This window comes from Hirsutella rhossiliensis, assembly GCF_020360975.1.
Source record: "Hirsutella rhossiliensis strain HR02 chromosome Unknown scaffold00010, whole genome shotgun sequence".
NCBI classification, from domain to species: Eukaryota; Fungi; Ascomycota; class Sordariomycetes; order Hypocreales; family Ophiocordycipitaceae; genus Hirsutella; species Hirsutella rhossiliensis.
In genome coordinates this window covers 1,840,648-1,854,697 of record NW_025408676.1, presented here as the reverse complement: position 1 = coordinate 1,854,697, position 14,050 = coordinate 1,840,648, and the positions used below count along the sequence as shown (strand labels likewise).

Genomic DNA, 14,050 nt, shown 5'->3' with positions numbered 1-14,050 from the left:
ATATCTACGGTACGAAGTAGACGCGCAAGCATTAGACATCTTTAGGTACATAGTGCAGCACTAACCACCGGACCAATTCGTATGAGATTTGGTGTATAAATTATATCGAACCTGATGCGTGGAAATTTTCTTTTTTAGCATTTCAATAACATCAATTGGTGGCGTGATCATTGATTAAAGTCGCGATAGAGGGAAACACGACCGTCAAAGAAACAAGTTTTGTGACCCCCTCTCCGTAGGAGAGGGGGGGGCCTTGCGGACCCCTGCTAGTCAACCCCCCGAGTATCTAGTTTTTATTTCCCAGTCGACGACTAATTTCCTGGTCGACCGAACCCCCCCTCCCTAGAGGGGGGGCCGACTTCCTTTTAGGCCCCCCTAGTAGCCCTTTCCAATCCAGCAATTGCCCATACAGCGTGAGCTGCGGATTGGACCGTGTCAAGGGCTGTCGGACATGACCCTAACCACTTCCAAGTGTGCCCTCCCCGTTCTCAGAGTCCACGCCCACAGCCCTAGGACCGCCATGATGCAGATGAAGCTCATCACCAGACTGCCTCCAAACGTCAGCGCATGGTATGTCCAGGCGTTGTTCTTATCCAGATTGGCGACCTGGCAGACGATAGTCCAGGGCAGGACGTATAAAAACGTGCTGGCCAAGCTCTGCCAAAGATACCATTTCGGCCGCGTCGCGAGCAAGATCGCGCTCATCTGCGTCGACACGGCGTACACAATATAGCAATAGTCCAACGTCCTCCACATTCGTGCGGCCACTTCGGCCACTTCGTCACTGCCGCTCAAGTACCGTGCGAACGAGCGTGCTCCCACAAAATACATAGCGATGCAGAGTGGCACTTCGAATGCGAGCGCCACGGCGGCGGAGATGAACGCCGGACGGACGATTCGACACAAGGACGCCAGGCTCGTCCGGGGCCGGAGCGTGGCGATGCCAGTGTCCCTCCGCCAGCGGCCCCAGTTGTGTCCCACAAAGGTGAGTGTCGTGGCTTCCAAGGCCGACACGGGGACCATGACGAGACCCCAACGGATGGTGTTGAAGACGCCCCAAGCCGTGGCGTACACTGTACCCAAGGATACTATTGTGGTGACTAACCACAAATAAAAGGCGTTTCGAATGGCCGACTCGACAAAGGTCGGGATGGCAGGGCGAAGCAGGATCTTGAGGGCGCAGAGACTGGGGGCCGTGCGGATGGCCGATCGTTCCCTCTCCCTTGGCCCGAGGTAGTTTCTGAACAAGAAGTAGGCGAGGCCGCCGAACGCAGCCGCAAGATTGCAGGCCAGCTGGATGCTCGCCTGCAAATTCACGGTCGGCTCGAGGCTCCCAACTCTGAAAGTCGAGATCAGCAGCAAGTCGAGGATAATATTTACAGCGAACTTGATGCAGCTCAATATGAGGGCAACGTCGGGCTCGTCGAGGGCTCTCGTCGCTGCGGCAACGGCAGCCTCGATGGCACCGCTGAGTACCGAGAAGCTGCCGATGCGCACGTACGTGATGCTCTGCTGGCGCACCTCGAGGGGCACGAAGCCTTTGGCGAAAGTCTCTGCGGCGCCGAGCAGTATGAGCGAAAGGGCGAGCCCTAGAAGGGCCTGCGCGAGGATGAGGGTATGTGCCAAGGCTAATCGTTGGCTGTGTTTGCGAGAGCACTTGTCGCCGATGGTGGTCCATGAGGCGCGTGGGAGACCCTCGTTGATGACCTCGGCAATGGTGGCAATGTACGTGTAGACGCTGGGAATGGAGCTGGTTAGTGGCGGAAGGAGGGATCCGTCTTTTCTGAAGGGAGGACGAGGCTGCTGACTCTGTGGTGACGACCATGCTTGAGTCGATTCGGGCCACCCAGAGCTTGGCCAGGGTGCTGTATATGGCCGGAAGCAGGAATGCGGCCACGTTAAACGAGAGGGCCACTGAATATCTGTCCCGTCGCCGGCGGGACACTCGGGTGCCCACGAGGGCATCATGGCCCTGTGCTTGTATCTCGGTCGACGGCGCCGGAGACGCGTTCCACGTCACCGTGGCGCCGTCTCCCATGTCTTGTCGAGTGAGAGCTAAAGAAGAGGAGGTCGGCCCTATGTTTGTTGGCGAGGTTGACGAGGGGCGGCCTCATTGACGAGACGATGATGCAGCGTCACCTCGAGAGAAGCTACATGTAGGTATCAAACGACCGTTGGGACCTACCTACTTGAGGTTAAACCTTTGGCATCCCTCACTGCATCGCACTTACCAGCCCGCCCCGGGGCCCATAAGAAGCCGAATTATATGCGACTTTCTTGGCTCCAAAGATGGTAATTTATGCGAGCTGTGGTGAGCCCACAATGATCTGATTCTCGGGCTTGAGTTGCACCGAACTCGGTTGGACGATTTACTATTCGCACTCACACATATTTCTATTTGCACTCATGCCCCATTTTTAAGATACTGTGGGGGCTAAAAGGGATGTCCGGATTTTTATGAGTTGTGAAAGTAGGTATATGAGCTGCGGTTACGTACTTGTGGCTGACACAGTGCGAGAGTTTTGTACCTCTACAAGACTCGAGTAGTATAAGCCATTTTTAGCTTCTTACCAACCCCTGCTAAGCCACCCTTCCCTGGTCAGCCAGTTCTGACTCCCCAGGGGGCAGCTTTGCGGCCTGAGGCAGAAAACGCCCTGCTACAAAGTAAGGACGCGCTAGGTACGTATACTTAGAGAAAGGAAAGTACACGGTGCAGCCACAGCTGCGCCACAGCAATCGACCTGCGCTACAAAGTTCTACTGTATAAAAATGCGGACATTCCTTTTGGCCCGTACAGTATGTGCCAACGCCAGCCCGCCCACCCATTTGTACCGCGCGAGCCTGGCAAGTACCCGTACCTTACAAATGGGGGGTGATTATCGATCCACCACTTTCTACTAAAAATCCACCATAGTGGGTCAATCTGTGGCTACGGCTGTGGCGAGGACCGGCCCCCGCAAAATTTATTTATGTGTACTCCGTACCTTCCCTACGAAGTACACATCGTACAATCGGATTTTCGCAAGCTTGACTGCACAACACAACGCACAACACACTGCGCAACACACCGCATAACACAGTAGTACCAAAAGTGAAGCTTCTCGTGATATCTCTACAACACCGCCACCGCAATGGATGCCGTTTTCGCAAGCCAATTCGACTCTCACGAGGCTATCAAAGCCGCCTGTGATGCTGCTGCCGAAGACGAAGGTTTCTCCCTTGCGATCAAGAAGACCACGCGGAGAGGTGGGAAAGCCGGCGTCATCACGTATCAGATGCTGATATGCTCGAAGGCTGGCGAGTATCGCGATAAGCACGATCCTTCCGCCCACGAATCGAGGGCTCGGCCTAATACGAGCACGCAAAAGACCGACTGCCACTTCAAGATTCGCCTCCAGCCTTCCTACGGCGGCGAAAGCTGGAGGCGTCTCCAACCCAATCTTCAAGCCACATAACCACCCCATGACGCCGGCCATCACCCACAGCAAATATCGCGCCCAGCTTATTGCGGATAACCTCGATCACATCATCCACTTGTACAACGGTGGCCTTAAGCCGGCCCTGATAACCTGCCAGCTCCGTGGGCTCTGCCAGAACCCAGAGCATGACCCGGATCTCAAATTCCTCCTTGCACAGCACATTCGCAACGCCATCGCCCTATATCGCACCCAAGAACTCGCGGGCCGCACGCCTCTGCAGTTTCTTTATGATCAGCTCAAAGACCCGTCTCTCGGCTTCTTCTTCCGGGATACACGTGACCAGGAAGGCCGGCTGACCGGCCTTTCATCGCACCGCGCACCGGCATCGAGCTTTGGAAGCGTTATCCGAATGTCCTCCTTTGGACTGTACGTACAAGACCAACCGGTCAGGATGCCTCTTTTGAACGTGTGTGGCTCTACGGCAGAGAAGATGACCTTCTCTATAGCCGCTGTCTTCCTAAGCGGCGAGGCAGAGCCACATTACAGGTGGTCACTACAGTGCCTGCTAGAGCTAGCCGAAGAAGAGGGGATTCCGATGCCACGGGTCATCGTCACGGATCGAGAGCTTGCCTTAATGAAAGCCATCGTTTCCTTCCCAGCGCTTCGGCTAGTAATCTGCCTGCTCTGCCGCTGGCACGTCAACAAGAACGTTCTTGCGAATTGCAAGGCGTACTTCCCTAAGGCGAAGAGGGACGATAAAAATCGGGTTATTCGCGACCCTAAGTTCACCACCTTCCTGAAAGAATGGCATTCTCTCGTCAACGCCCCTGATGAAGCCGCTTACGAGCAACGGCTACAGACGTTCAAGGAACCCGGCCGTCACCCAGAGGCCGCTATAGCATACGCTGTGAATACGTGGCTAGACCGCTGGAAGGAGAAGATCGTGCTGTGCTTCGTTAACCGGGTGCGGCACCTAGGCCATACAACAACCTCTATCGTTGAGGGCATGCATGCCTCGATGAAGCGGTTCCTGTGGACCTCGACGGGCGATTTGACCTCTGTTTTCCAGCGTTTTAAGGCCTTCTGAGGCACCAGTCGGACGAGATACTCAATTCGCAGCAGATTGGCATACATAAGACATCTACGTCTACTATTAGCCCGATTTTCGTCAAAATCAGGCCAAATCTCTCGTCTTGGGCGCTCAAGACGATAGGAAAGGAATTCCGCGCTGTGCCTAGGGAAGTCACTGACAAGTCAAAGCCACCGCCCGGCCGCTGTGATCTTCAGCACCACTGCAGCATTAAGGCCACACTCGGCCTTCCCTGCCGGCACGATATCTTCAATCGACTTAAAGATGCCGCTGTCGCCGGCGTTGGCGCCGCCGGCGCTGTTCCCTTCGAAATGAGTCACGTGGACGAATTCTGGCATCGCGAAAACCCTCAGGCCACGAACTCTAACGACGTTCCCCTCGAGCCACTGCCTGTGCGCGGCAAAGGCCGACCCAAGGGCTCATTGAACCTCGAGAAAAGCACACGCCGCAATTCCTCGGCATTCGAGATCACTGAGAGAGCCGAGCGTGACGAGGCCACCAGGCCACCGCCGTCAACAGCGCCGGTAGCACTCACTGGCACAGGCACAAGAAAGCGCAAGGCTGACGGCAAGGTTGAGAGAAGAGCCAAGGGGAGGGCCAAGGCGCCGAAGGCGGCCACTGCTGCCGCTGCTAATATGACGAAGCAGGGGTTGGAATACCTTCAAACACACGGGGATTCCTACGAGCCGGGTACAGAGATGCCACGGGCGTATCAGCGCGCCGCTGCTGCCGCTGACGACTCTCAATATGAGCTTGCTGGCGAGACCCAGGACACAATCCTCTGTTATCAGGCCACGCAGCCGGCCACACAGTGGACCTTGCAGGGGGTTCCCTTGCCGTCAAGAGGAAGAGGGGAAGATACCGAGGACGAAGATGACCGTTTGGCCGATTTTAATATAATGGAAAAGGAGATAGATGCAGAGGAGCGTTTGCAGCAAGAATTGGCCGATGACGAGCTGTAGTTACTACTGCCTTCGCCTTTGCCTTTGAATTGGCAGAATTGCGCCTCCTATGACTCTAAAAATGACCTTCCTTCCTACACACGTATTGATGCACCACGGCCGGCATCACTTTGCGGCATCAATTGCGGCATCAATTACGGCATCAATTGCGTTGCTCGCGCCTCCAAGTTGGTGGTCGGGATCGCGCACAATTGGCAGGGCCCGGGCTCTGGCGCGAACCAGCCACAGATTGACCCACTATGGTGGATTTTTAGTAGAAAGTGGTGGATCGATAATCACCCCCTTAATAAAAGGAGGTGTATAGATAATTGGGCCCTATTCTTGTCGCCGTGATCGTTACCAACTTTGTCAACCTGAACTTGTAACCGCGATAATACCTTGTTTGGGTCGAACGGAAAGAGGCCTGTTGCCATAAATCCGCTTCGGATATTCGACGGCGAAAGTGCTTGTCGGCGAGCCTCTAAGTATATAGGAAGGAAGTCCTGCTTGTCGATATGATGGATCCCAGCGAGCATTTTCTCTTGAACCTTCCGGCCATATATTGTTTTCAACGGCGAAAAGCACCCGACATCAAGGGGCTGCAAGAGATGTGAGGAATGTGCAGGCATTTGGAGTACCACAATGGAATTGGCCGTACAGTACTTGTCAAATTCCGGCGTGACGTGGCTACCGTGCCCGTCAAGAATAAGAAGTCGATGCGTACCAACCGTACGGCGCCGTGTATTCGGATCAAAGACTTCCTTTAGCCAATTCAAAGCAAGGTCGTCGGAAGTCCAGCCGTTCTCACTAACGGCGATATGCCAGTCATCGGGCACTCCTGATTCGTACCAGCTTGCTTGGTGTAACTTGCCCTGGAAGATAACCTTCGCCGGTAAAGCCCAACCTTGGCAATTGATAGACTCGATCACAGTAACCCATTCGCGATTTCCAGGCTGCGTGAGTATTGCCCGACCTCGCCGGTCAGACCGGGTAAGGACTCTCGCCGTTGCGGCGACTCCCATTTGAAACCCCGTCTCATCAAAGTTATAGACATCCTCGTCAAGAATCCCCCATTTCTGTTTCGTCGCCGCGACTCGATCGTACCATCCTTGGATCTTTTGGGGGTCTTCGCATTTGGCGCGTTGATAATCGTATCGGCGAGTACTTTGCCTTGATTTCGCCGTGGCGGCCAACAAACTTCCGCACCCAGTTCTCCCCGACAGGATCTTTGCCTCGCTCGGAAAGCAATAAGTTGGCCATCCGACGAGTGTAAGCCACTGTCGGCGGCATTCCTCGCTCGTCCATCGACAAGATCCATTGTACCAGGGCAGTCTCTTCCGTCGCCGTCAACTTTAGGTTGTTCACCTGAGCGTCGCGTCGGCGAATGACACCGCGCAGTCGATCAGATACTGTCGATTGAGGGACGTCGTATGCGGCCGCTGCCTTGCGGGTACTTTCGAATTGGCCCTGCTGATAGGCCCTGACGGCGAGCAGGACCCGTTCTTCGCGTGGAACCAATTGGTCTCCCGTCGCCGTCATTGTGCTCGGTTTGTCTTGCCATAAGTGTGGGTCGCGGCGGTGGGGAATTTTTCTGACCGAGTAGGGGGTCTGACCGGGAAGGGGGTGGATTACGTTATGTTACATGCAAATACCGTGCACCATAATGCCTTGAGGAACGAAAGGCTTCTTCTTACCCTGCGAGACCACTCTTTTGCCTTGAGGAACGAAAGGCTTCTTCTTACCCTGCGAGACCACTCTTTGCCTTGAGGAACGAAGTGAGGTACGAACGTAGTGACGAAAGGTTCTTGCCCTGTGCCTTGAGGAACGAAAGGCTTCTTCTTGCCTTGAGGAACGAAAGGATTTCTATGCCGCGCTTTTTTGCCCCCCGAATCCGCGCCTCTGATTCGCTAGCTTTCTCGGCTTCCCGTTGGCTAGAAAAATTGCCTCTTTGCCTTGAGGAACGAAAGGCTCTTCTGGACGCGGAGAAACCCAAAACCGAAACCCCCAAAAATTTTTAACCCTCGAAAATCCCGCCTTCTGATTGGCCCAGACTTTTTTTCCCTCTCTCGTCCTAGCCCCTCCTTGCAAGCTTCCTTGTCATTGGTGCCTTGTGCCTTTCGCTGCATTTTGGCCCGTGCCCTTTGCCTTGCCTTTCCTTCTGAGGACCGAGCCGATTTTTAGAGCCGGGACAGGGCCTGACTGACCCAACCAGGCTAGGCCTCGCGCCTTGCGCACACACTCGCGAACTTGGTTTGCCTTTGGCCACCGAACCTCTCTCCCGCACGGGCCGCACCCCTGACACGAGCACGGTGCCGTCTAGCGCCCGGCATCACGATAGCTTCACGTGCAAGCCCGCAGGGTCTAAGGAATCAACGTCTAGCCATTCCAAGGCCTCGCGAACAGTCTTGTCACTCAGCCGACCCAGCCTCGCTTCTGCGTCGGTCATCTCGTCCGGGACTTTGTTGCCCACCAAGTCTCTCTCCCGCACTTTGGAGACGAGCATGATGCCATCCAACGTCGGGCAGCGGGACAGCTGCACGTACAGGCTGTACGGGTCGCACTGCGAGGACACGGCGCGTCCCTCGATGTTTGACGTCCGCGTCCCCCGCAGCTCCAGAGCCACACGCTCGAGCGTCCTGCCCTGCACTTTATAGTCTGTGCACGCGAAGGCTGCCGTACAGGGCAGGCCCTTTCGACTGACGTCGTTCTGCTGCCACGGCCTCTTTCGCTGGCATTGTATCTTGACGGTCATGGGCGTCAACAAGATCGTGCCTGGCGGCATCCCGACGAATTGAACATCTTTCGTCGTCTCGGACTCTAGCATTATCCCGCCGGCGGCCGAAATGGATCGTCATGTCGGCCGAGATGCGATGCCCCGGGTACGACTTGTCGAGGATAACCTCCAGCGCCGCGTAGCTGGCACCGTTCACCAGCTTTAACCCCTGGTGGGTGTTGTGGTTCACGACGACCGGCATCCCCGGCACGAACATGAAGACGGCCGGCACCGGTATTGCGCTATCGTCGCCCTGGTTTAGGATCATGATGGCCTCCTCCTCCGTCGGCAAGCCCTCCTTCCATTTATGGCCGGATATGAAGATGCGTAACGTCGACCGGTGCTGGATCTGGAACGCCAAGCTGGCCTCCATGTTCAGGTTCCACCGGTTCCTGTTCAGCGGCGTCACCACGGTGATGCCTGATGCCCACGGGATCTGCCTACCCTCCTGGTAGCACCTGGTGTTGAGGAGGTCCAGATCCGTGCGGTCCTGCACACCCAGTCGGATTCGCTTTAACAGCCTCTGCAGCTCTGGGTCGTCGGCGGCGCGCACTTGCTCGTCCAGCATGACGACCGCCGTGAACCTCTTCCACAGCGCGTGCGCCTTGTCGTGCTGGTGCCGTTGCTCGGCCTTGAAAGAGTTGTCCATGTCCCACGAGACAACCGTGCTGGGGGAGGAGGATCGACCGCTCTTGGACCGGGCGGAATTGGTGGAAGTCTCCGCAGAAGAGGACGATGGGGATCCCCTCCAAAATCCCGGTGCGACCCGCGCAGCCGGCAGAGCTGCTCGTTGACTGCGTGTAGCGTCCGCGCCCCGAGCATGCTAACCTCGTCAACGACAAGCACGTCCTTCTCCTGCCAGTCCATCCGGGACTGCCCGTGGACGAACCGCTCCGCCTGGTTCGGCATTCGCACCCCGTCGAGATCCTTGCCCGTGTTTGCGACTGCCGCGAGATCTTTGGAGAACCCGCAGGCGGGTGGATCGTGATGCCGTTGATCCGTGCTGCTGCAGTCCCTGACGTCGCCGTTATTATCAGGCGATTCGATTGATCCTTGGACGCGAAGAGCTCGACGAGCGCCTCGATAACTCGCGACTTGCCCGTTCCGCCCTCTCCACCGACGAATTGGCACAGCTGACGCACGTTGCCTTTTCCCTGCGCCGTATTAGGTCAAGCTGACGGCATATGATTAGGAAGGCGATCGCCTGCTTCTTGTTCAGCGTGAACCTCGCTACCAGGGCCTTACCCGCCTCGATAAAGGAGGTTGAGGTGCCAAGCCGGATCTCCATTCCCGCGCTGGCCTCCTCTACCGTTTCCTCGAGGTCCGCCGCCGTCATCTGGATATCGTCATCCCCGAACCCCGTGAGCACGCTGCGCACCGCCGCCCGACGATCAGTCACTGCTGCCGTGGGCACGCTTTGTATGCCCCGGATCATCTTCTCCCTCTCCCTGGATGCACAGGTTTGCTGCGACTTTATGGCCCTAACCTGACTCTGCGGCGGTATTCTGGCTCCGGAGAATGCCCGCCCCGGGATGTTGATTCGTCTTGGGCCCCGTTCGGATAGTATTGCGGCCTGGAACTCGGAAGACGACGACAACGCCAATTGCTGGAAGCGGCTGAGCTCCTGCATCATCGCCGTGAGCTCTGGCGAGCCGGCCGTGATTTGGTTCGCCCCGATCGAGCTTCTGACAACGTCGATTAGACGCATCGTGTTTCCGGTACTGTCGGCCTGGTATACCGATCCAGGCTCGACACCCGCCTCCCAGTGCCATCCTCGTCCGGATGTACTGCCGTGGCGTCACGGTCCCCGGATGAGGCTGCCCACTGCTTGGCGTCCCGCTTTGCATCTTCGGCCGACCGTCGCAGCAACTGCACGTTATCGACGTAACATGATATCCTCGGGACCAGAGCTGCTCGTTCCCGCCTCCATATGCGGTCGATGCCACCGCTTTCTTCACCTAAGAAGGACTCCCACGGCACGAATAGCGCAAGATGCTGCACAGCCGCTCTTCGACGTGGAAATTAGCCTTCTCGACCCGACACCCCTGGTCCGTCGACGACAAACGCACCTTCGGTAGCACGACCCTTCGTCGTCTTCGTCGAAATCCTTGCTCAAATACCCATCGAGGCAGACCATGGCCTGCTTGCCCGGTCGCCTGAGCACCTGCACCCAACGGCTCCCCGGAGCCCAGCCGCTCTCGAGCGGGACCTCCCCCCAGGCGGCGGGCCTCTTGTCCGTGTCGTTGCGCTTCAGCCTGACCAGCGAAATATAGTCGTAGAGACACAGCCCTCGAAGGACATCTCCCCGATGACGATATGCCTCGACGCGGCAAATCCTCTGGCCTGCTTCTTCGACGAGTATTGACTCGTCCACGGAACCATCTGCAGTGGATGCGCCGCTTTCCCGTCGAAGGTGCGGCCATTGTCGGAAGACGTGCCAGTAGAGCACCGAAACGTTCAGGAACGCCCAGGCACCGTTATTCGTCAGTTCAGTCGGGTATCCCAGAAGATCCGCAATAACCTCGACCTGCGATAACGGCCTCTCCGTAAACACGCGATTCGCCACCTTCATCAAGAATTGTCGTGTCCTGTTTTGTTTGCCATCGTCCCCGCCACCTTCGCCTCCACGAACCTCCGCGTCGTCGGCCATTCCGTCGCCTGCTCTGGGAGGCAAGAGATCCGCGGCCGCGACGACGCGCTTCCACACGGGGTCCTCTACCTTGGTCGCATAGTTGGTGACGTAGAAGACGAGGGCCATGGTCTTGCGCTGTGTGGCGATGAAGGATATGTCATGGTTGTGGCGAAGCCCCACGGCAATCGCCTTGTTCCACCGATTCACCATGCTGTGCGACCTCCGAATCCGCAGCACGCCGTCTCCCGTGAAGGCCGTCTCGTCGACCAGTCCCCACGGCGCCTTGAAACGACATAAATCACTCTTGCGCCCCCCTTTGCCCAGCGAGTACTTGACGCAGGTCGGGCTATGGGTATGGATCTGCGTCGCGCCGGCACAGAAGTTCGCTTCCTCGTCGAACGAGGCTGAAAATTGCCGTTCATCGCCCAGCAACTGCGATATATCTGATGTTACCGATCGCTCTGCCTGGATTGCGCAGAAACCTTCCTGGTCCAGATCCTGTCTTGTTCGTCAGCTTTCTCGGGTTTGACTGAACGGAGGACACAGGCCAACACGCCGCCCCCCGCGCCATACCTCGGAAAAGACGCTGTCGACGTATCTGACAATGCGCTCTCGGTATGCCGCTTGATCCTCGCCGTGGATATCGACAAGCATTGAGCTTAGATGCGCATTTCCCTGCAGCCAGAGCAGTCCGTGAACATGAAGCGCCCTCGCTCGTTGGTCTCCACGGCGCCGTAATAGTGGCTGATGCGCCCGAATACCGACTCCTCGCCCACTCTGACGTAATTTTCGAAGAACAACGTCATCTCTCGGTGGAAGAATTCGGCCGAGCTCAACGGGTCCGAGATGGCCAGCCGCGCACGTTTGAACGCCATGTCGAGGCTTCTCAGAAATGCCTCGGCCGCTTCAGGATCACGTGTGCGGTACGCCGCCAGTCTCAGCTTCACCGGGTTCGTGATGTCGTTCGGGTTGAGCGTGAACCAGATTGCAGGCACGCCACGACACAAGATGAGTGACTGGATCTTGCGTCGCATGCTCAGACGGAGTTCCCTCGACATGGGCTGCCGGTAGCCGTATAGCGAAAGGCATCTTAGAAGCTCCTTCACGCCATCATCGGTGGTCGTGCCCGAGCTCTCAACTCCACCCTGGCCGCCGCCAACCTATCTGCGGTGAGCGACTGTACGATGCGCTCTACCTCGGGGAAATTCTTCCGCGTCACGCTGAGCATGCTGACACGACGATTCCTCGACCGCACGTCCATGTTGAAAAGGAGAAACGAGAAGATGGCATGCGTCGCGAATCGGCCACCATGGCGCCGCAGCACGATGCCGGCCCACGTCCGAAGGCTCATGTTCCGAGACGACAGGAGATCTCGCGCGGCCGTCTCTTCTCCGGCAGCCGTACCGCGCGGATTGACCGACCCCTCCGGCCCTAGGATGAATTCCTCCGCCAGCCGTGGTCCTCCAAATCCGAACGGCAATAGGGTGGGAAAGGTCTTGGCGAAGAACGAGGCGTCCAGCGAGTCGGCGAATTCCTCTCCACGACCAACGTGAATGTACGGCTCACAGACATCCATACCGCCTCGACCTGCCCCCGCCGACCTTATCCATGCCCTCGGCCCCGGCCGGCCGTCCTCGGCCCCGTCGCCGCTCACGGCATTGCAAGCAAAGCGGAGCTTCTCCGCGTCCGACACGTCCGGCGGTCCGTCCAACGCAAACATGCCGGAAGAGGTTATCTCGTTGATCATTTTGGCCCCGTCTTCGGGCTCGGCATCATTAGTCCCATCCGCTCCATCCCCGTCGGATTCTCGACTCGGCCTGTCCGATACGTCTTGTCCCTGGTGGAGCCGAGCAAGGACTTCCTCGATCTCCGCCGAACTATCGCCGTCCATGGCCCGCTCTGCGGGCGGCACGACCTGTGCCGTTCGCGTCTTCTCCCACGCAGACGGCTCGTTCCGCTCCATGCGTCCGTACACCATCGACGGCACACCGTGCGATGGGGTTCCCCAACTATCCATTTCCGCCTTGTCGATCTCAATGTCGGCGTAATGGGGATTGTTCTTCTTCAACCAGACAAGCGCTCTCTCGACGACTTGACGCCTCACCGACAAGAGACCCGACAAGTCGCTCGGTGCTGGCTTCTCCGCGCCCTGCCACGAGACATGTATCTCGTCCATTGTTTGCAAGAGCGGGTGCGGGAGCACCTTTCTCGCCAGCTCCTGCACGTTGTTTGGGAACACCGTGATGTGGCCCTTGACGTGTCTCGGATACCTCACGGCCTGCCGCTGCCCGCCCGGAATGCTATACCTCGTCACAAAGCCGTAACACGAGTTCAGCGAGATGAGCTTCTCCTCGACCGGCGTCAGGCCATTAAGCTCGTCGGGGAACATGTGCTCACAGCCGAGGCGACTGTGAAGGTGGACAGCCGGCGACAGGTTCCCGCGCCCCAAGCATCGAGCACACTCCACACAAATCGAGACGGACTCGTCCTGGGGAAAGCAGCTCCGGCACGCAAATGGCGACCGGCCGCCTTTTGGAACGCTGCTTGACCTCCATTGGTCCCATGTGCTCTCCCTCAACTCCCTCCTTGTGCGCTTGCGGTAGCACATCATGCAGGTCATTATCGGCAAGGTGCTCACATCGTGGAACGCCCGATAGAACCTTCGCACCGTCGATACCTTCCTCTCGTGCGGTACTGGTGTGCACCAAGTTTGCTCGTTGGATAGTCTCTCCTTCGTAGCAAATTCCTCCTCGAGGTAACACAAGACACTGGCCAATTCCTCCGCCTGCAACTCCTTCTTCCTCTGCCCCGGATGGCCCCGAATGCGTTTCGTCAGGGGCCGATCACGGTCGGGGTGGCGCGTCCTCTTTCGCTGCTCCACGGGCCGCGAAGGTCTCGCTGCCTCGTTTCGTCTCGGTCGATCCTGTTCTTCACCTGTGGTCTGCCGGGGTGGCCGCGCTGTCAACCGTCCGGGTGGCTGCCCACCCCCTGCTACATCTCCCCTCTCTTTGGGTTGGATTGGCCGAACCAGGGCTCCTGACGTTCCCAGACGGACGCCCGCCGGTCGTTGCCGGTCGGCCTTTTCTTCCCGGGTTGCTTAGGTGTGCCTCGGGCCCCTTCGGCCTCGTCTGCGCACCATCGTTTTGCTTTCCAGACGTGCCGTTCTGCATGCCCTCCTCGATCCCGACGAGTAAT

General features: G+C 57.6%; 4 protein-coding genes across 4 annotated transcripts; 1 reads left to right on the top strand and 3 right to left on the bottom strand.

Moving 5' to 3' along the window:
* Positions 1-435: 435 nt before the first annotated feature.
* HRG_08540 (uncharacterized protein) lies at positions 436-2,038 on the bottom strand (the record flags this gene model as incomplete). The annotated part of the gene is made up of 2 exons (XM_044867011.1): positions 436-1,738; positions 1,809-2,038. The coding sequence occupies 2 exons, from the start codon at positions 2,036-2,038 to the stop codon at positions 436-438; spliced, it is 1,533 nt and encodes a 510-aa protein (XP_044717898.1).
* Positions 2,039-3,462: 1,424 nt separating this feature from the next.
* Positions 3,463-4,506, top strand: HRG_08539 (MULE transposase domain-containing protein; the record flags this gene model as incomplete). Its single annotated transcript, XM_044867010.1, has 1 exon — positions 3,463-4,506. The coding sequence occupies one exon, from the start codon at positions 3,463-3,465 to the stop codon at positions 4,504-4,506; it is 1,044 nt and encodes a 347-aa protein (XP_044717897.1).
* Positions 4,507-6,509: 2,003 nt separating this feature from the next.
* Positions 6,510-6,989, bottom strand: HRG_08538 (tc5 transposase DNA-binding domain-containing protein; the record flags this gene model as incomplete). Its single annotated transcript, XM_044867009.1, has 1 exon — positions 6,510-6,989. One exon carries the CDS (start codon positions 6,987-6,989, stop codon positions 6,510-6,512), a length of 480 nt encoding a protein of 159 aa, XP_044717896.1.
* Positions 6,990-7,779: 790 nt separating this feature from the next.
* On the bottom strand, positions 7,780-13,244 carry HRG_08537 (ATP-dependent DNA helicase; the record flags this gene model as incomplete). The annotated part of the gene is made up of 10 exons (XM_044867008.1): positions 7,780-8,096; positions 8,152-8,891; positions 9,113-9,238; positions 9,366-9,908; positions 9,962-10,231; positions 10,293-11,353; positions 11,429-11,530; positions 11,617-12,015; positions 12,111-12,620; positions 12,684-13,244. The coding sequence occupies 10 exons, from the start codon at positions 13,242-13,244 to the stop codon at positions 7,780-7,782; spliced, it is 4,629 nt and encodes a 1,542-aa protein (XP_044717895.1).
* Between the last annotated feature and the right edge of the window lie 806 nt (positions 13,245-14,050).